A 20,681-nucleotide genomic window follows, 5' to 3' on the forward strand; every position below is an offset into this window, starting at 1 on the left:
CAATCTTTTCAATGAACAAGGTAATGGCATTGTTTCATCTATGTCATCGTGTCAAAGCAAAAATGAGGCATCTGTGACACCAGGGTTACAGAGGTGAGCGTCACGTGATTAGAAAATGTAAGAAACAACTTTTCAGAATGCGCTGCCGCAGTAACAGTTAGGGACAGCGCTCCTGTTTGTGTGCTGTGGCTCAGTTACTGTAAAAGAAAAAAAAAAAGAAAGGGGACGGGGCGAACTCAATGAACATGAGAACAGAGGTGTCAGCTGAAAACGCCTAACATTCAGCTTACAGCTGCCTGAAAACAAATGAAGCCTCAGAAGCACTCTGTACAACACCTGACCCTATCATACAGCCCCATTTTGTCTGCTTGGTAAAGCGATGGCACAAATTAGAGAGAGCAAAATGAAAAAGCGATGTCAAAGCATCATATCGCGCGATCTTTTCATTAAGATGCTTTGGTGTTAGAGGGAAAATACAAAGTTGGAGAAGCTCGTTCAGAAAGCAAGACCTAATGTATATATATATTCAAGTTGACTACCAAAGTAGTCATCTTGAAACATTTTTGCATGTTTAAGTATTAGCTCAGACTCGCCTAAAGCAGCTTCCGTACCAGATACATGAGCTGCTGGGTCAACGTGATACCTACATGGTACCATTGCTGACATGGAGTAAACGCTGGTGCTCGCTCCATTCTCATGAGCCAGGCTGCGCGCTGTAGGCGAGCCAATAATGGTAGGCTTCCTCGTTCACAGGCATAACGCATGCACGGAGACATGCTGGTCGATCCAGCCTACGTAAACAAAAGACTCCAAGTGCTGAAGCAGTTCTTTTGGCAGGTGAACAAGCGTGTACGAACGGCGAATACATAACAGAAGCTAAATAATTGATTGCCGGTGTGACATTTACTTAATTTCTTAATTCTCACCTAGATAAAGAAGTAAACTTGTTAAGCAGTACACGAGTTTTGCTGTATAACTCCTACGGACCACGTCAGGATCACGTGGTACACGGGTATTCGACATTGCCTACGAATGTTTGACAGAAAAAAGAATACAATGAATCTCTACGAAGAACGATGTTTCCTTACGATGCAGCACTGGTTACGACATTCTAAGCCTAACCCGACGCGAGCAGCACTGCAGATGACGAATCAGCTTAATACCCGAGCCCAATCAATCCCCTCCCCCCCCCCCCCCCGCCCTTCCCCCCGTGTGCTCGGCCACGTTGAGATCGTTCGCTTCCGAGGAGGAGAGCGGAATAAAATGACTTCGGAAGAATAAATCCAGGTTGTCTAAAAAAGATCTTCACACGAAATCCTGCAAGAGCCAGGCATCTGAACAAATTTCCCGCAGTGATTATTCCTTGAACAGCATTAAAATCGAGTGCCAAACGGAAACACAGATGCGGCAGCAGCAGCCGACTGCCAAATGTAAAAGCCGTAAAATGCTTGCTCTTCTTTTAAGCATGAGCTTGTGCGACGAGAAAATACGAACTAGCAAACCTTCATACAACCCGGAAAGGTTTGTCCATGGTGCGTGAAAAAAAGAGGCAATAAATAGGCAAAACATTTAAATGAGCTATGCTTTAACGAGGGGTGCTGATTATAACCTGAACGCCTGGCGCAAATAGCAACAGCAGGCAGCCACAGAGAAGCAACTCTCCGATGGGGTGAAGCGCTCTACGCAAGTACAGCCTATATGCGAGTGGTAAGAAGCTTGATATGCATTAAAAATACCGTGTGTACATGAGAGCGAGAGAGCGAGCGAGCGAGAGTGAGTGCGTGTGAGTGAGTGTGTATCTTAATGAAAACAAGGCATAGCTCGCGCTGCGTCGTCGACCCCGCGGACTTGACCGATCCTGCCAGGCCGGTGTCTGTGCGCCGTTTACTCGCCGCTACAGACACAGGCGAGAGGCCACGCGGAGCTCGTGCGCGTGAAATAGCCAGCTGAGACACTATTCGCAGTCTTTGGCGGTTTTGGCCCACAGCATGGAACATTACTGCCCAGCGCTGCGCGTACCCTGACCACACCATTACATAAACACCATGACATAAAGTGAGGTGTGGCACGCGGCTAGATTTTTTATTCGTATTACTCGCATAATCACGATACCAAAGGCGCGTTATGGCTTAATATCCAGTGTGAGATTAAAGTTGAGGCCAAATCAACAATACTTTTTTGTTCGTAAGCGATGTTCGCCATAAGTTGGCATCTAATGTCACGGGACCTTTTAGCATAACAATTTTTTTTTAATACTCATCATGGTACGCTTTTTTGCGGGACGTGCCAACTTGAGAGATTTCGTCAAGCCTCACTGAGTGACGTAACAGAGCGACTTGCGTTCGAGCAATCAGCGTCGCTAACACGCTTGGCTGCACTTCTGTAGGTGAAGTCACCACGCAAGGCATCAACATTGAGTTGACTGAACAGCAGCGCATAACAGGGTCTTACACGGATAACCTACCCTCGTGCACTTTATGGAATTTCTAGAGCTACAGCGCGCTGTGCAAACCTTCCTCTAGGGTATGTTAAGCAGCATGGGCCGCCAGGCAACTGCAGGAGCGGTACAGTGGCCCCGGGAAAAGCCCGGCGCAGACATCCTCCACGCACCACGACCAGGCCAGTCGAAACGGCCCTGCGATGGAAAGCAAAGCTGGGTGCGCAATGAGGTGCGCACAGAGAGAGAGAGAGGCCTACATCTCGAAGCGGGTGAGGGATGATATGGCACACGAAGCGTGGCCGCAGTCCGGTACGCCCGACCACTCGGACTGTGAGGGCCATCCCTGTTGTCGTCATCTAGGTTGTAGCAAGCTTGGCAAGTTTCGCGCATGCGCGCAAAGCTTTGGCGGACTAGTCTAGAAGCTCTGTGTCTTCTCCGTCTATGTACAGTCTGGAGCCGCGGCGAGCAGCGCTTATCAGATGACCGTGGCTGTCACATGGCGCAGCTGTTGGTACACGGTTATAAAAGAAAACGGAAAACCATACACGAGGGCGCAAATTAAGCTGACCACGGAGTTAATGCATGTATGAAATATTAAACAAGTTGGAGGAAACATGGTACATGTCGATGAAACCATTTGTAGTAAATGCTATCTACTCGTACGTCGTTCCACTGTACGTGAACCTATTCCAGAAGATGACAAAGTTCGCGAAGCATTCACGGCAAACGCAAGAAGAGTGGTTCACTTGCGCATGCCTATACGAAGCGTCTCGTACAATCCTACGTGAATCTTCGCTAAAATGTACTCTTTAAAAAAAGGAGAGAAAAACGGAAACCTCACGGATTAATAGCGTGCAAGAACGTAAAAAATTACCGGCTGTTATTGTCATACGGCAATTTTGTGAATGCAACGTAACTAATATTTCTTTTTCATGCTGGTTTCTGTAAGAAAAGACGCATAATGCGTTCTGTAAACATCAGAGCTCACTGCGACCAAATAGGCCTCATAAACACAATTATCAGCTGTATGCCGCTTAAGCGTAGACATGTGCGTTCCACAAGACAAGTAAAATTGCAAAGTCGATAAGCTTATCGCATGTCACAATAGCTTATCGCATGGCACAGAGCCGCATATGGGGAGTCACTGAACATGCTATTCGGTCCCCTAATCTTCAGCAAAAATAAAAAATAAAAGTAAGGGAAATAGCGAAGAACAAGCAATTAACTCCTTTGGTTCGTTCGAAAGTATTGCACAAGTAACAACGTGTAAAACAAAATGACTAATAAGCAGAAACGACAGCGCTTTTGCTTGCTGAATGCGTATGAAAGCTTTGGATGTGATGAAAACGTATAATACTGAAGTATATCGAAAAGAACTTCGAGTTCTTGCATGGTTGCGCACTGTACATGATTAAGTGACTAAAATATTTGATAAAGCATCGTTAGAAACAAATTTCTGCCAGAACGCAGAAGGAAAACAACGGTAAAAATCAATACTCCAACATCCCGTGAGAACACTGCCCATAACTCTTAGACTTGTTATCACGTGAAGTCGCAACTGAAATATACATAATTACTGAAAAGACTAGAGAATTCAACAGTCGTGATAGCCGTAAAAGTCAATAAATTATACGGCAGACACGACAATTAGACGCAAAAATGTACGAAAGCGCAGCAAAAAAAAAAAAAAAAAAAGAAATCCGCTCAATGAATACAAATGACGCGCTCAGGTGGTAAAAGAAAGGCTATGCCAATAATGAGGAGAACCGATAAAACTGCCCGTACACCGAGTGCAACGTTCGAGAAATGCTACGATAAAAAAGGAACGTTACGTCGCCTCTCGAGACATTGCGCTGAGGTACGATGGCGCAGTGAGAAAAGAGACGCCCAGGTGTGGAGACTGGTGCAAAAGACGCATCGTCAACACAGGAAAAACAAGAGAGTAATCGGAGACAGTGGGTGTGCAGTCGAAGACAAATGCTTCACCTGCTGCGTCCCGCTGTCGCCCGCGCAAGCAAAGAATAAGCGTTCGTCAACGCTTTCTCTAGAGAACAGAAGGCCGGAACAGGCCAAGAAGAAACGGTAACGGTACAAATATCATAGTCCATCATTGACCAGTGAATCTTTGAAAAAAAAAGAAAGTTCTCACTTAAAAAAAAAGGAAATGAAATGGCGACTTCAGTTCGGAAGACTGATGCTCAAAGGCATGCCTGAAGAGCTTGCCCTAAACGAGAGAAACACGAACGTGTGCCCAAGCTTCCCTAGAGCGCGTAAACGGACTATAGTTGCAGTTTGTATGGCGATACCAGTTTTGCACAATGAAGTGATACGGCAGAATCGGCGGGCAGTCATCCTACTTGTAAGAGAACAACAACATAAATAAAGGAACGAAGAAATGATCTGCACTATACAGGTGCGTCAGCGTCCCACATTTCTCTTTGCCGGCTCCGCTACAGCTGACGATGTTAGTTCACGAAGAGGTCCTTCCCTAATGGCGAACACAGTCGCTTGCAAAACATGAAAGCGTGGCTGGCTCATTCGACATCAATGGAGTTGTGACCTAGCCTAAATGGACTTATAGAGAGGAGTGTTCCGGCATGGCGTGAAACTGCAACGCCCAAGAACCGCACAATCTGTCTAACTGTAAAGAAAAGTAAGTCCACAGAAAAGACGGAACATCCGCGCTTGTACAACTATAAAGCTTTGGCCTTTTTCGAGTTGGTTATCGAGCACAGCCCTGTGTTGTCCTGGCTCTGCAGTTAAGTACGCGGCACCTATCGGCTCGCGTGTAGAACAGGGAGGAGGAAGGCATTGGTCTCCGGGTTCGTGGCTCGAAATCATACGCCAGAGAACGCGTTGCCAGCGACAAGCACTTGCGCTGATCTCCGGTGTGACCGTCGCCATACTGACCGGTAAGATGTGTGCGTGTGCGTTCATGTGTGTATGTATGCGTATGTACATGGTTAATAACGCGCACAGGAAACAGGGAGAAGTGGTTACGAAGCTCCCGTCGAACGCGCCGGTGCTGGAGGGTAAACCCTCGCCGCATCGACCCCGAACGGAGAGGGTGAAAGCTGCGCGCCGCCTCGTTGGATGCGTCTGCGTGGCTTTCATCGTGACGATGGAGATGATTTGTTTATATATCTTTATATATATATATATATATATATATATATATATATATATATATATATATATGTGGATCTATAGGCGTGATATATATTATTTATATATATATTTCTGCAATAACCAGTGTGCGATGATAATACTCGCATCCTATGCGCAAAAGGAAGTCGTAACGAAAGAAGCGTGCGATGGTCGGCAGGGTGTTCATAACGAATGTGCGCCAAGGCATCTCGTGACTCAGAGAAACCAAGCGGTTCGCTCCGCGCCTCGACTTGGCCGGAGACGCGGCTACCCAGGGAAGCAGCCCTGCTGCGGCCGCGGTGCGCGCCACTCAGACACGGAGGCCGGCTCGTGCGAAGGTTTCAACAGAACATCTTTGGCAACAACTTGACCGGACTACGTCGCTCCGGCGCATGGAGGACACTACGGGGCGAACAACCGTCGGAGAAAGAAAGATGACGGCCTGGTCATAGAAAATCTGTAAATGCTTAGACGCCGGCTTGGCTGCGCTCCGAGTCACGACATCTCAACGTCAGTCCTTCATCGACGTTTACTCAGAGACCGAAATGCGCATCGCGGTCATGGACTGAGTTTTGGCTGTTCTCTGTCGCGGCTCTAACATTAAACGCAGGATCCAGCCAGCTTGGCCGACGCGGTGAATGAAAGCCGTGGATAGCAGGCCGACAGGCATGTGGGAGGGCGGAGGAGGCAAGACACACCGCGCAGGTTGACGCACTCCGGCGTAGCAGGACGCATCGAACGCGACTGCATCTGCTGGTCGCTGTTGCGAGGCCTTCAACAAAGTGGACAGTCCTCGTATGGAATGGTTAGCGCAGCCGAAGGGAAATAAGAGAGCGAAGCGGGGCAGGAGAGCAAGGAATGTGCAGAGTTCTCTCCTCTGGACGGCAGAGGATCTGAAAGAAGTGCTGGACCTGTCGGCGTCGAAAACGTGGCATGCGCGACATGCTAAAGCGAGCGGGACTTACTGTACCCATACTAAACAAGGAAACGGGCCATTTGCGAAGCATTTTGTTTTCACTCTGATCACGCCTCCTCGGCGAATAAATCTTGTCCAATTCCGTTATGACCTGTCCTTTTTTCTCTCGAAACGTTCTGCTAGAGGTATACGTTTGGAATACGTATTTAGGTGCTTCTGCACAAGTTCGAAGTGAACTTGATAAGGAGCGACGCGCGTGATCTGTGCGTGTGCAATTGAAGAAGCGACGCCAGTAAGCGCCAAGGCGCAGTCACTGGGCCCGCTACACGGTTGAAGCAACGAGCTACGAAGAAAGGTATGACGGGGTGGCTCTCGGCGTTGCCAAAGGGTAAGCACAAAAGGTATGTCGCGGAGAGCCCCGCCACCTCGATCATCTGACCTCACTACCCTGTTAGTCTCGTCCTCATAGCTGGAGCGAATGATCAGACTACGTGCAAGTCCTTTTGTGGAATGAAAGAAGGCAGCACGACGATGCCGAAAGTGAAACCTAGAAATCCACAGCCTTAGGTCTGGTGCCAGTGGGAACAGGCTGATGCCCGAGCCCAACCGGATGAGTGCGTAAGGCAGAAGACGCGAGGCGGGCAAAATGCTGAGTGTAAGCAGCTGCTGCGAACGCTATCAAGTGTTGTGAGATAGCCCTAAACTTCTCTCAAGGGTTGAGGAAAGACGCGCAGAGGAAAGGTACACATGTTTTTTTTTCTTTGTATTTACCCTGTAGGTCTGCTTAACACAGTTCGCATACTCAACGGCATTCAGACCACAAGTGAAACTTGAGAGACCAAAACGAGCTCACACAGCACCCAGAAAAGAAAACAGTCAATCTGGCGGCTACACACTCTACACAGGCACTGCCGGTGCGTCGGCCGAGGAAACCACCAAATGTGGCTCAGCGCTCTTCAGCAGTATGAATTACGCACATAAAACGTTCATCAATGCTTGAAGGTAGAATTCCGAGAGGAAAAATAAATATCGACAGCTTTTGTTGAGCTTTCTGTGCCGATGCGCGTACTTCCGCAAGCGATTCGCGTTTTCCCCAGGCGTATTGTCAGAATTTCAAACATATTTTTACTTCTCCTGTGCAGCGTCTGCGGCTTCCTCGGTTAACGAGTGGCGAAGATCTATTGATACTGAAATATTTAAGAGCCTTCGTTGCTGCTACTACAATATTCTATCCCATGTGAAAAGGGAACAGCTTCCAAAGAGACGCTGCAATTATTTTTTTTTAGGAGCAACGCTCAAAAGACATAATGTCACGTAAAATAAAAGACAACTATCGGAAGGAGGGGCCCTAAATAATTCATTGCGCACTCCACAAAGCGCCCTTTCATGCCTAGGCCCAGCGTCAGTCTTGGTACGACATACAGGAAGCTTGTTCATATGGTGCAACAAATCTGTACAGATGTTCCCTATGCGAAGGCAACATGGGAACATCTTCTGAACAGCCTGTTCACCAGTTCCACGGTGACGCTGGGAAACCAGACACCAGGCCAGAATGCAAACAAGCGCTCGATGCTGTTAAGTTTGTAGGATTCGAAAAGCGCAAAACACAGCAAAAACGATCTCGCTCAGCATATGAGTGGCAGGCAAAGCCACACATGTTCTCGGTCGACGCACCGGAAGCTGAACACAGTGCCCGTTGCTAACGGCAGCCACACTCACGGTCACACTGTTCACAGAGCACGCACCACCACGTTTCCATGCAAATGAAAACAGAAAAACACGACAATGAACCAAGCAGCGTCGGAGGTGGAAAGCTCTCACCCCTGCTGCAGTAACAAGACTGACACGCACGTGGATTCACGAAACCGAGGAGAAAAGATCCAGGGCCAGAGCTGGAACCAAGAAACAGGGAAGGCAAGCATTCGCGGATGCCGCTTCCCTCGCCTTGGCTGCATCATTCACAAAAAACTTCGTGTGATCAAAAATAGTCTTCTCTACAAACAACCACGCAAGTCACTCGAGCGTGGGACCTGTACGAAATCGTTACTTTTTCTCGCTTCGTCTTCCTTTCTAGAAATCCTCTGGCATGTGTGTGTGTATATATATAATATATATATATAATATATATATATATATATATATATATAATATAGTCTTTTCACCTTTTATTATATATACAGGGTGTTTCAGCAAACTTTAGCCAGAGTTTAAAATATGTCGATGCACTCTAAGACGACGTGACCAAATGCATGTTGCTCACTTTTGTATTTAGTGTGTCACGCTATGGTTTGTATTTTGCTTAATTAGATAATTAGTCAATAATAATTAACCAACTTCTGAAGCAACTAAGTTAGGCAAATAATTTCAATTCAGAAGTTGTAGAGCACTTCGCCAAATGTCCGATTAGACAGTTTCTAACTTTCTATCTAAAAAGTATTAGTGTTTTTCAGCTTACTGCGGATGCCCGCGAAAAAAAAAAAAGGAATACCACGTGACATACCCGCTTGTGCGCCGTGATTGCAGCGCTTCCAAACTGTCCGCGTACAAAGGAACATAGTATCTAGCAGGACGTGCTGCCGCTTAGAAGGCGACAGGGCAGTGACGAAGGCGTTGGCTCTTCGATTTACGCCAGCGATGTGCTTCCCTCGCGTCGGTTCATGATAGCGATAAGCAGACGCAGTGGCAGCAGCACACCCGGCTAAATGCTATGTTTGTTGGTGCGCGGAACGTTTGGGAGCAGTGCAATCATGACGCGCAAGCGGGCATGTGTTTTTTTTTTTTTTCGTATGTCGCGAGCATCGGCAGTAAGCTGAGAAACACTAATATTTAATACATAGAAAGACAGAAACTGTTTATTCGGACGTTTTGCAAACCGCTCTACAACTTTCTAATTGTAAATCTTTTTCCTAGCTTCGTTGCTGCAGAAGTTTGTTGCTTAAGCTGGACTAATAATCTAATTAAGCAATATACAAAATATAACGCGACACACTACATACAAAAGTGAGCAGCATGAGTTTGGTCGCGTCTTCTTAGAGTGCATCGGCATATTTTTAAACTCCGGCTAAAGTTAGCTGAAACACCACCCACACACAAACATGTGTATATATATATATATATATATATATATATATATATATATATATATATATATATATATATATATATATATATATATATATATATATATATATATATTTATATATATTTTATCAGTACGCTAGTGTATTGTATATACTGCTGTGTTTACGCTTGTTTTTCTTCGTATGTACAGGTGACCGCTACTAATACTACATCTCTACATCAACTACAGAACTTGGCGCTGCTGAGACGCATTTGTCAACAGAGTCGGTTTCACGCATGCGCAGGTCCTTCTTTGTCGGGCCATGCGAAATGCATTTGTGTGCTCGTGTAAATCCGTGTGTTGAGTGAGCGTGTGTTCGTGCGTGTGCTTCTGTGTATGTGTGTGTGTCTGTGGAGAGGGAGTGCGCAGTGCGGCCGGAGCGTGCAGAGAAGGAAGAAGTGGCCCACGCGCGCACTCGCACAACAGTCACGGTGCCAAACCAGGCCGCAAGAGGGCGCGCGCAGGCGCCGCAGCGATGGCGATGGCACTTCCAGCGCCGATACTGATATGGATGCTCCCGTGTGGCGCGCCTTTCCCGAGCAGAGCTGGGTGCCGACGGCGCGCGCAGCGGTCGTCTCTTGCTTCCGCTTGATCGTCGTCTTTCGGGAAAAGCCCACCAGGGGGCGGCAGAGGCGGCGAAGCGGGGCGAGGGAAGAGAGAATAGCGAGACTGGCGCTAAGCCTCGCGCGTCGCCTCAGCCTGCCCTTCTCGGCGCGTCGAGTATTCACAGCAAGACTAAGTGCGACACCTGGAAATAAGTTTCTCGGCTACGCAGCCTCTAGAACTGATGCTCCACACCCTTCCTGCGCCTTCCTGTCCTTGAAGTAAACACTGGTAAAAGCTTATACACTGTGTCAAGGCCTGGCTGGGTTTGGCTACTAAACCTACTTGGCTATACTGACTACTTGTCATACTGTTTCTCGCGCGCCTTTCGTAGTAGTAACAGTAGAAGCTCTTCTGGTAAGCCGAAAAGGATGCGTTCATTGAGCCCTGAAGCGTTATTTTCTGTTTCCGGCCAACTAACAAACCTTCTAACACTGCTCTCACCCCTGCCGTCTAAGACGCGCTCAGTGGCGGCGGCTATAATACACTGCTCGTCTAGCTACAACTCTGAAGTTCCAATCGCCCACGAAAAACAGGCATTGCCATCAAGGTCTTGTAACGCTTGGCATCTGAAAGAAAAAGGAAAAGAAAACAAAAGCAGTCATGAAGCAAGACCTACCGAGACAAAGCTAGGCGGTCCGTTGCTGTACTATAGCAAGATTACAAGCAGATGGAAGCACCTCCAAAAAGTGCCAGACCCCTCTACTACCCCTTTAGCCCTTTTCATTGAGGTAGCCCTTTTCATGCGGCAAAGGGCTAAACTTCTACGTTCACTTCCCCACCTTGCATCGCATCACGGTGTTTATCTTGCTCAGCACAAAAAGACGAAGACAGACACACAACACAGACACCCACGTGACTGTCCTCCGTTTTCTTGCGCTGCACAACGTGACGCCACACCGATTCACCCTGCCGTCTGCCTCGCGCTGTTCGGGCGGCTTCTGCTTTGTGAGACACCGCGGACAATGTTCGCTGGGCTAGGTGGTTCATGCTTAGCAACCGAATACTGATAAGCGTAAGTCCAAGACGGGACAAAAGAAAGGCACAGAAGCACAATGCAAGCGCGTGCGCTTGTACTGTGCTTGCCTTTCTTTTGTCCCGTCTTGGACCTGTGCTTACCAGTATTCTAATATTAAGCATGTCCTTTGACTTCTCACCAACATATCTACCGCGCATTTTGTCTGAGACAAAGATGAAAAATTTACCACCTCTGTATCCCTTTTTGCAACACCGCCGGGATAAATATTTATCATTATATCTTTGCATCTGCACACAGACTGAACCATTCTGGATCCAAGAATGTCATCATAAGGCATGCGCAATAAAAAAAGAATAGTCAAGCAAAGAAATTGAATGTAACTGTGTTTAGGTTAACAGACATTTACAAATTACATGGCAAACCTTCTTAGTGGCAAATACTATTCGTAAGTTTCGATTCACAGCAATGCAGTCATTTGTCTAGACGTTTCTAATTTTTCAGTGAAAACTTTATAAGTGACGAAAGCTTCTCAGAATGACGGTGCCGCAACACTTTCTTCGTTTAAATATAACTTGAACGGAACACGCAACTAATCTAGGTACAACAAAAACATCTTAGCTCCAGTTAACAAGCTTGCCAACCGAGTGCAATACGGTTTAGCACTTGCATGTCGAAACAAGAACTATAAACAAGTGCTGCGCTCTACAGGCATAAACGTGCAAGAAAGAACGCCACAACATGCTCACAATACTGAAAACAACGACACCAGTGAGCAGGTGTGTTTGGCCTTGTGTTGTTCATAGAGTGCACCGCATTCAAAGCGACAAATGGAAAGACTGCCGATCGCTACCGCTTTGCTTCTTCGCAAAGATGTCACAACGCCCACGGGATCGCAGCTAAGGCATACCAACATTATTGTACGTGACGAACTACCCATTTCTGTCGCTATGTAATATGAACATATGCTGTATCGCGCAATTCTTTTTCCCTACAGAATGTCCGCTTACGTTGTGCAGCATGTTAGCAAACGTTCGAAATGAACGTCTCCTTAATCGATTCGCGCAGCGTATATATACTGTGCCGGGCTAGGCGATGACGTGGACCTCGCGACGTGCTTGAGGTTTCCACACCAACTATGTACTACCAGAAAATTAAGCCATTCAACGCTACTAGCTTCAAATCTATAGCGCATATGCGTTGCACTGTTTCCATGTTACGGAGCATGTGTTACGTGATGATATAACAAATGCAGGAACTATAATAGAATCTGACGTTTCTCTCTTTTTTCTTTTTTTTTCGTCGGGATTAAATATTTTCTTCATAAATTGAGATGGGACACTATGGTGCCACATGGATGATTAAAATATTCTCCATTAGCATATATATGCCAAGCACGAAATTTCATAGCAATTAAAAAATGCTAAAAAAAAGAAGTCCCAATACTTCGCTTTTATTTCGCTAATTCGGCTTGAATTCGAGGATGTATATTCAGAAAACTACAACAATTTTTCAACGAGAAGAATGGGAACTGAGAGGACAGATCTTTGTTGGCCACGATCATATGTTTATGGCTAATCACAAACAACTTTTTATTTAATAATTTATTGGAGTATAAAAATGGCTAGACATGATGATCGACAAAGTAGGCAATGCGGATCTATTGCGTAAAACGAAACGTTTTGGATAGCTCCTGGAATACAACGACGGCAACACGTATTTCTATCTCTCTCTCTCTTATTCTTTATTTGTTTTTTTGGATAAGCAAAATCGAACGTGTTCAGAGGCCACGCTCGGCGTACTTTAATTTTCAAAACGTCAATTGTCACAATATTTGTCACTGTTTTACTGCTACTCTTCGCTTCTCGGACACGGCTATGTTTGAGCCATGACGGCAATATCCTTTTCCTAATGTCAGCTCAGCAAAGCAGTTCTTTCACAAGACGGCGGCCAATGCAATTTCATTCCTAAGTTGGAGCTTACGAATAGCAGGCGGCCGCCATCTCTTGCGATAATCGCAACGGGCAGGTATAAAAATAAAGTAACGATGTCGCTGGCGTCGGGATCTTATTAATGAAAAGCGGGAGCTAACTTCAAGATTGTTTCAGAGCAGGAAGCTTTAAATTTCCGCGCAAAGGTACTCGCATGGTCGGGAATAAAAGCGACGATTTTCCGCAGCCGAGATTTAATAACACGGTCTTTTCATAATACTTGGACCTAATTAAAGATTAAAAATTAATTAATATTTATAGCAAACTTGGCTAAAACGCTTTCCCGTTGGAACTTGCAAAAGCAAGTGTGCCACGTGAGTGAATGCCGTGGTCCTGATGTGTTTTGTTCGCCATGCTATGTTGGCTGCGTTACTCTTATCGTAAAATCTATAGCAAAATTTATTGTCGGCAGTGTGCAGCGGTTGTCCGCAGACCAACATTAAGCAGCCGACGAGGAATATAGCAGATTGAGATTCCGTACGACTGCCGACACTATAGCCACGAACTACAGCGCAAAGGCAGAACGCTCGGCGGCTGCTAAGACGCCACGTGAGGAATATAGCAGATTGAGATTCCGTACGACTGCCGACAATATAGCCACGAACTACAGCGCAAAGGCAGAACGCTCGGCGGCTGCTAAGACGCCACGTGTTAACGACGCTCCGCTTAATTAGGTCGGCATCTGTATAGGCTGGTGGTGGATAATCAGAAAAGGTGTAGCGTCGCTCTAAGGACGACGCATTGGCAGTGCTTTCGTTCGGGGCCTCTACTATATTCATCCGCAGAGGTCTATGCTGCGCGGTCAACGCGTTCCTCACGAACTGAATGCCCTTTCGATCTTTTCCTTCTTTTTTTTTGTGTGCGCTCTTAATGACTCTTGATACTTCCTGCTAATATTGTTTTCACTTTACCAGAAAGTTGTGGTTGTGGATGCGAAGGCTGTGGGACCATTCCCCTTCTGCGGCAAGTTGTTTTTTCATCCACTCTGATTTACATTAATCTATCGTTTCTTTATTTCATTTATTAAGCACAAGTAATTTCCCCTGTGTTGTCCTTGGTGTCAGTGTTTGTTGGCTTTTTATGATATGCCTAATAAAAAACGGGCCCCTCGGTTAACACCGTTTCTTCTCGTCTTTTCAAAATGTAATTTCCCCTTTCAACATCAGTTGCTATATTGTAGTCCTAAAAGTTTATTTGTGGCAATAACTTGGAAAAAATGCAACCATTTCTTGGCCCCCACAGTGCGTATGAGTTACGAGTCGGATGTGCAACGACAACGCCTACCACTCCTCGAACGATGTTCAAGCTAACCGCGAGTGCGAAACATTGCGCGTGCTACTACACCCCGCTGCGACGCTGCCCGTGTGGCAACCTCTGGCGGGTACAGAAGGAACGGTGCCTTGCTGGCATCTACGAAAGATCTCTTGCACGCAGCAAATTCTTCGCAAATATCTGTCCGGAACATGACGGCGAGGACGAAAATTCGCCTGGAGAGAGAGAGAGAGAGAGAGAGAGAGAGAGGCTCTTTAATGGATTCAAGTGAGGCTTGCCCATGCCTTGCATGCCACTTCAGATGGCTAGAATTTGTCTATATGGTTGCTACTGCAATAAAACAAATAGACCGAAACGAATCAGTACATTCTACCAGCCGAAATTTGCGTTTCCAAGTTCTAATGTGTCGTTCAAGTAATAATGCGTAAACCTTTTTGCTTTCTTTGCTCGCGCCCGAGTGAGCCAGTACAAAACGAACATATCACTCAGCACTCGTGTCGTGAACTGACAGCCCGTCAGCGCATGCAAGTACGCAAGCAGACATTAGTGCCACATCTAACTGTACACGCAGTGCTACGTCAAGCAGCGGTCAGGCATGTCTTCCACCGTTTAAGCAGTTCTCTACTTCACACAACGATACCAAGCGACACAACAACGATCTCAGCAGGACAAAGCCGGTGACCAAGGTGACTCAGCACGAAGAGACATACAGCTCCACGCTTCCCCGTTTCCGCATGCGCGATTCCTGAAAAAATGGGAAACTCGCGGAGAATTTTCACGCTGGGACAATTTCACTGCGAAAACAGGAAACCAGGTTTTCGGCATCTGCGCGCGTCTTCGTCATCAAGAACTGAGCTCGCTAACTGCGGCGTCTTGACAGTCCAGGAACCCGCGAACGAATCGAAAGGGCCACCTGGCAGCGACTGTGAGAGCGGCCATGCGTGCCAGAAGCGGTTTCCTCCGGATGTGCGGCGCGCCCTGAGCCGCGTCGAGGGGGGGACGAAGGCGCCATCGCGGTGCGAGGCTTCGCATCCGTCGCCTCTGAACAGGAGCGAGGCAAAAGTGACCTCCGTCAGTTTCTAGACACTGCTCAATTGTGAATCTTAAGCATTCCGAGTAATATATGTAAACACTATAAAAAATAAATAAGAGCTTATTTTCATTCGACTGTCTAAGCTTTTTAATAGACATAGCGTTATTACGTCGTCACAGTTCGGCTTTCAGTCAGGCCTGTCTACCGAAAGTGCCTTACTTTACCAAAAGGAATTGATTCTAAGGAATATGGAAGCAAAAGAACTTACCCTAGGAATATTCCTAGATTTCTCCAAGGCATTTGACAGGATAAATCATGCTACAATGTTAGAAAAACTCCAACGTTACGGAGTTGGAGGTGTCGTTTTAACTTTAATAAAAAGTTATTTATCAAATCGGCAACAGTGCGTATCACTCAACCGAGAGCTATCATCACCCATGAAAGTCAAGAATGGGGTACCCCAAGGCAGCATATTGGGACCCCTGTTATTTAATATTTTTTTGTTAATGATATTGTACAAATGGACAGCTCTGTAGATTACGTAATCTACGCGGTTGACACATGCCTATATTTTTCTGGTGAAATGGCTCATGACCTCATGGTGTCTGCAAATGAAGTACTAAATAAAATATACGCATGGAATATTGCAAATTCACTACACATTAACTGCTCCAAAACCAAGGCTGTACTGTTCCGTGCGAAATCCAAATTTTACGACACGTCTCTCAAGCTAACCCTTAATAATAACGAAATTGAATTTTCCCAAACTGCTAATACTCTCGGTGTTCTCTTTCACGAAAATATGGCATGGAATGACCATACTGAACACATAAGCCATAAACTTTGCAGAGTTTTAGGTGTGTTGCGCCAGTGTCAGAATATATTACCAGTAAAACAAAAACTAATATATATAATGCTATTTTTTCTTCACATTTATACTATTGTGATCTGGTTTGGTCGACAGGCTCTAAAGCATCATTAAATAATCTGGCCGTACTGCAAAAAAAAAAAAAAGCCCTGAAGTGTATTGAAGGTGTATCACATAACGCACACACCGCTTCATTATTTATAAAGTATAGAACTTTAAGAGAAAACAGTTATTACGAATACCAGCTTTTGTCAACATTTAAACCAGAAATACGCAGAGGAAGTACCCTCTTACGTACAGTGGCCGATTTGCAACCAAATTCGGCCAGTCGCCTCACTTGACATACAGAGAATTGGTATGTACCATGTCCTCGTACTAATTATGGACTGCAAACATTACATTTCTGCCTTCCGAGTTTACTGAACAAATGGAAATTAACAACTGAAAGTTTACGTATCTTGTCCAAAACTGATATACTACATAGGATGTTCTGAATGTGCTATTCATGTAATATTAGGTTATTTTCGTGATGGTTAATTAATGTCATGCAATTATCATTTGCTTTGTTGTTTAATGTTTTTTATATATTTCAGAATTTTATTTTACGCTTTGCTGTGACGGGCTACATGCGTGTTCATTTTGTATTGCCGCTCTCCGCTGCCTTTAATTTTGTAATTATGAAATTTTGTTTTCGGGGTGACCGGGCCAGTCAAGCTGTGAAATGCAGCTTTTTTTCCCATCACACCTAATCATGTCCATGTGCACTCTTATGTACCTGCCATGTGGTTGAATAAACTCAAACTCAAATAACTTTTAGAATATCGCGACATTTGCATCTTGACATTCTACTGCTATTTGGAAGTTTCACGAGCGACACCACTGAAGAAACAATTACCACTGATGAGAAGGCGTGATGCCGGTAGCTAATGCCAGTCAAGTCAAATGCTCTGGTCCGATGCTCCTGCTTCAGTTTTACTGGTCGTAAATGTAAAAGAATACAACTGGTTGAGAAAAGTCAATCTCACGCACCTGACGGCGAGTTGTCTGTGCAAGCCCGCGTCCCTAGTGAAGTCACAGTGCACGACATCTTGTCACGCATAGGCTATCTCTAAGGGGAAACCATAAAGCCTACGTTGCCGTTACAAGCTACACATTAGTCATAGCATCCAGTCACACTAAAACGATAGGCCAGGGATGTAGCATTTTACACAACTACCGGCGAAGGATGTATTTGCCAGACGAGCCAATTGGATCCACAACGCGTCGTCCGCGGCTAATTAATTCCCTAGTCTTGGTCAGGAAGGCATCGGAAACGGGCTGCAGTCCACGCCTAGACTGCGCGCGAGTCCCGATTCTAGGCTGGCAAAAGCGCGCACTGCAGTCGGGTGGAACCGCAAACGTGCGTCTTTTTGCTACGGCACGCACGAGGGATGGGGTCGTGTTGTACCGCAACCGCAAGGAGACTGGTAGCACTGTAAACGGTAGCCCACGCGGACGTCAGCAGACGACAGCAAGGCGAGAGAGAGAGAGCGTGGAGACAGACGAACCAAAGAAGCGCCGTGCGTCGAAATCAAACAGAGGGCATGTACGAAACTACAGTCGGGGTATATGTGTACACTCTGCACACGCCACCAACACAAAGCACAACACACCCACTTACTGGTGGGGATAGGGGCCGTGAGTTAACCGAAGAGAGGCACTGAGTAGAGAAGGGCTGAGTGGTCAGCAGCCCTGGGTCGGGACGGCAGACAGTCAGGTTTCGTTGTCACAACTCAACCGTCTTCTGTGCTACAACTTTTTATGACACATTCACTCACCTCCCTCCCTTGCGTTCAGATAAGAACGATTTCCTATATGGTTATCTTTACAGTTATCGCTACATTCCTAGCTGGAAAGTGCGAGAACTACAGTTACGGGTATCAAAACGTATGAGAACGCTATTCGAATAGCACGAACAAAAGAGACCGCTACTTTCAGCGCGTGATGTATATCACGACTGTATCGCCGCAGGCTACTGAACGCAATGTGTTAAATAACTTAATGAATTCAATTCTTCCTCGACTTGTTTAATGGTTGGGCATGCATTTAACACGTTCGGTATAATATCAGAAAAGCGCATAACTTCTCTCTTTGTTTCTGTGCTGAGTTAGTTTAGCAATAGCATTCCGCTGAACTACACGAATGTCCACGAATGCACTATTTTCTTGATAGGCTCGTCAGCTAAATGATAAATAATTGCAAAAAAAAAAACCTATGGATATGAGCAGTGCTACTTTACTACTACATAACCATACGAGTACCGCATCTTTCACTGCTTTCCCGCATGTTGAATAACGAAACTGCTTTTGTGAAGACAGTGTATTAAACCATATTTTCAATTTTTCTCAACGTAGGCTAATATACAAATGGTAGACATTTTTAGTACGACGCATGTTAACTTGACTAATTAAATGCAGTTAATCAAGACATAGCTAGCGCAATGATCTCCGTTTTCCAAAAACGTTCAATTGTGAAGGATACAAAATGTGAAAGTGCTCGTGAGATGGGCTAACAAGGTTGCTACAGAGACTAGTAAATCATTATAAATTCTATCACCATCTAGATTCAGTCAGGCGGTCTTGAGCATATAGAAGTGACCACAAGGAGGGTAAGCGTTATTACGGCGCTTTCCTCTGGACGAACAGCGGCACCTGGAGGTAGTCGCGTCTCACCGGTCTCAACTGTACCATCAAGGCCAGATCAAGCACTCGAGAAAGCTTGCTAGGGCAGTTGCAAGTGACTCTGTTCGCCTTTGGTAACCGCTATTAAACACTTCGTCTTAAGGGTACCATATTTATGAAAGAGATATCACAAACGTAATCATTCTTTCATAAGGGTTATCGGACACAATATTCAGAACACCGTGTCCTAGCTGCGTTATCTAAGTATATCAATATTTCCGGCACTGGCGTTCACTGTGATTCGTGCTGATGCTGTGAATGCTGCATTTGTTCCCATAGCTTTGTTATTTCGATTAAGAGCTATACACATTGCAGGAGCCAGCGGTGACAGAAGCTGTGCAAAACACTACCGCGCCAAACGAAGCATTAAGCTATTCTAAACTCGCGATGTGAAACGCGAATTAAGGATGACCTCACCGCTACGGGCATCCCTATGAGGTTGGGGCAGCGCGCGGCACAGCCGGCGCTCAGTAGGGCCTGTTGGCATCCTTGGGACGCTTCAGTTGAACTTTGAGCCGCTTCATGCCGATCTGGAAGCCGTTCATTGCTTGGATGGCGGCCTGTGCGCTCGCTGGGTTGTCGAAACTGACGAAGCCTGCAGTCAGGGATATGACCGTCGGCAAACAGTGCACCACCTATACGGCAGCGTGGTACTTGCAACAACGCACAAGTAAGAACTGCGTGCTCATTTATGAAACAGGTCTTACACCCCTGCCGCACGGGCACAGAAAATGACATTAACTGGCTAATGCTGTAAACTTTAATGTCATTCGTGGGGTGCCACACGGACATGCTTAATGGCATTAAAGTTGAATGCCATTCGCGACGTAGTGCGTTCTCGTAACTCACTTGGCCATCAAATGCGTACTCTCGTTCTCAATGTCTCCACATACTGACGAGACCAAACGGATTCTTAGTGAATAACAATTAATATGTTCTTCACTCTCTTTAAAAAAATTGCTCATTATCGCGGCGTAGTGCGTTCTTAGAATTATTACAACTCAATTGGCCGTCAAATGCGCACTTTCCTTTCCAATGTCCCCGCCGTGGCCGTGGTGACCACATTCTGACGATATTAAGCTAACTTGTAGATAAAAACAACTAATGTATTCTTCAATTTTTCAAAAAAGGAGCTCTATATTTTCGTAGAGATCAGCAGGCGATCTTGCCGCTACGCATGGCTAGAGTACTAATCGTGAGCGCGTTAGCCAAGAGAAGCTGTTCGATTGCACGGCAGCGGCTCCTTGCCTTGTTGGTCTCATACTGAAGCCTTCGAATTTATTGACGATTCGAAGGAAAAAACCAGTCAAAAAACACAAAGGACAAGAGGAGAAGTTCACACCACAACGACAGGACTATCAACTGAGCTTTATTAAAATCGGTGTAGTCCCAGCAAGGCCAGCAGAGCATGCGCAACCGCATCATCGCTAATCACAGAGCATGAAAAGACAAGATATCTGGCCGACCTAGAAATGCAAATTCTTTTTGAAGTAAGCGCACCAAGGTCGTCACCTAATACCGCACCAAGGTCGTCACCTAATACCGCACGAAGTCGTCATCTAATAAACTGATGTAGTACGCTTCCAGGATTTCT

At 45.9% G+C, this 20,681-nt stretch overlaps 1 protein-coding gene across 4 annotated transcripts in view; it reads right to left on the reverse strand.

Annotated features, from left to right (window-relative positions):
* Window positions 1-9,680: 9,680 nt before the first annotated feature.
* Window positions 9,681-20,681, reverse strand: part of bru3 (CUGBP Elav-like family member bruno 3) — a 710,212-nt gene continuing 699,211 nt past the window's right edge. For 3 of the 4 annotated variants that reach the window (XM_050179555.2, XM_050179554.3, XM_050179552.3), the window contains exons 13-14: window positions 19,505-19,682; window positions 9,681-10,796 (exon numbers count right to left, since the gene is read on the reverse strand). In XM_050179555.2, the coding sequence (XP_050035512.1) occupies window positions 19,555-19,682 (128 nt within the window). In that variant the 3' untranslated portion in view covers window positions 9,681-10,796; window positions 19,505-19,554. Of the gene's footprint in view, window positions 10,797-18,038; window positions 18,099-19,504; window positions 19,683-20,681 lie in introns of those variants that run through there. The other variant, XM_072288484.1, reaches the window with a different exon arrangement.

Source organism: Dermacentor andersoni, chromosome 5 (assembly GCF_023375885.2).
Source record: "Dermacentor andersoni chromosome 5, qqDerAnde1_hic_scaffold, whole genome shotgun sequence".
Taxonomy (NCBI): Eukaryota; Metazoa; Arthropoda; class Arachnida; order Ixodida; family Ixodidae; genus Dermacentor; species Dermacentor andersoni.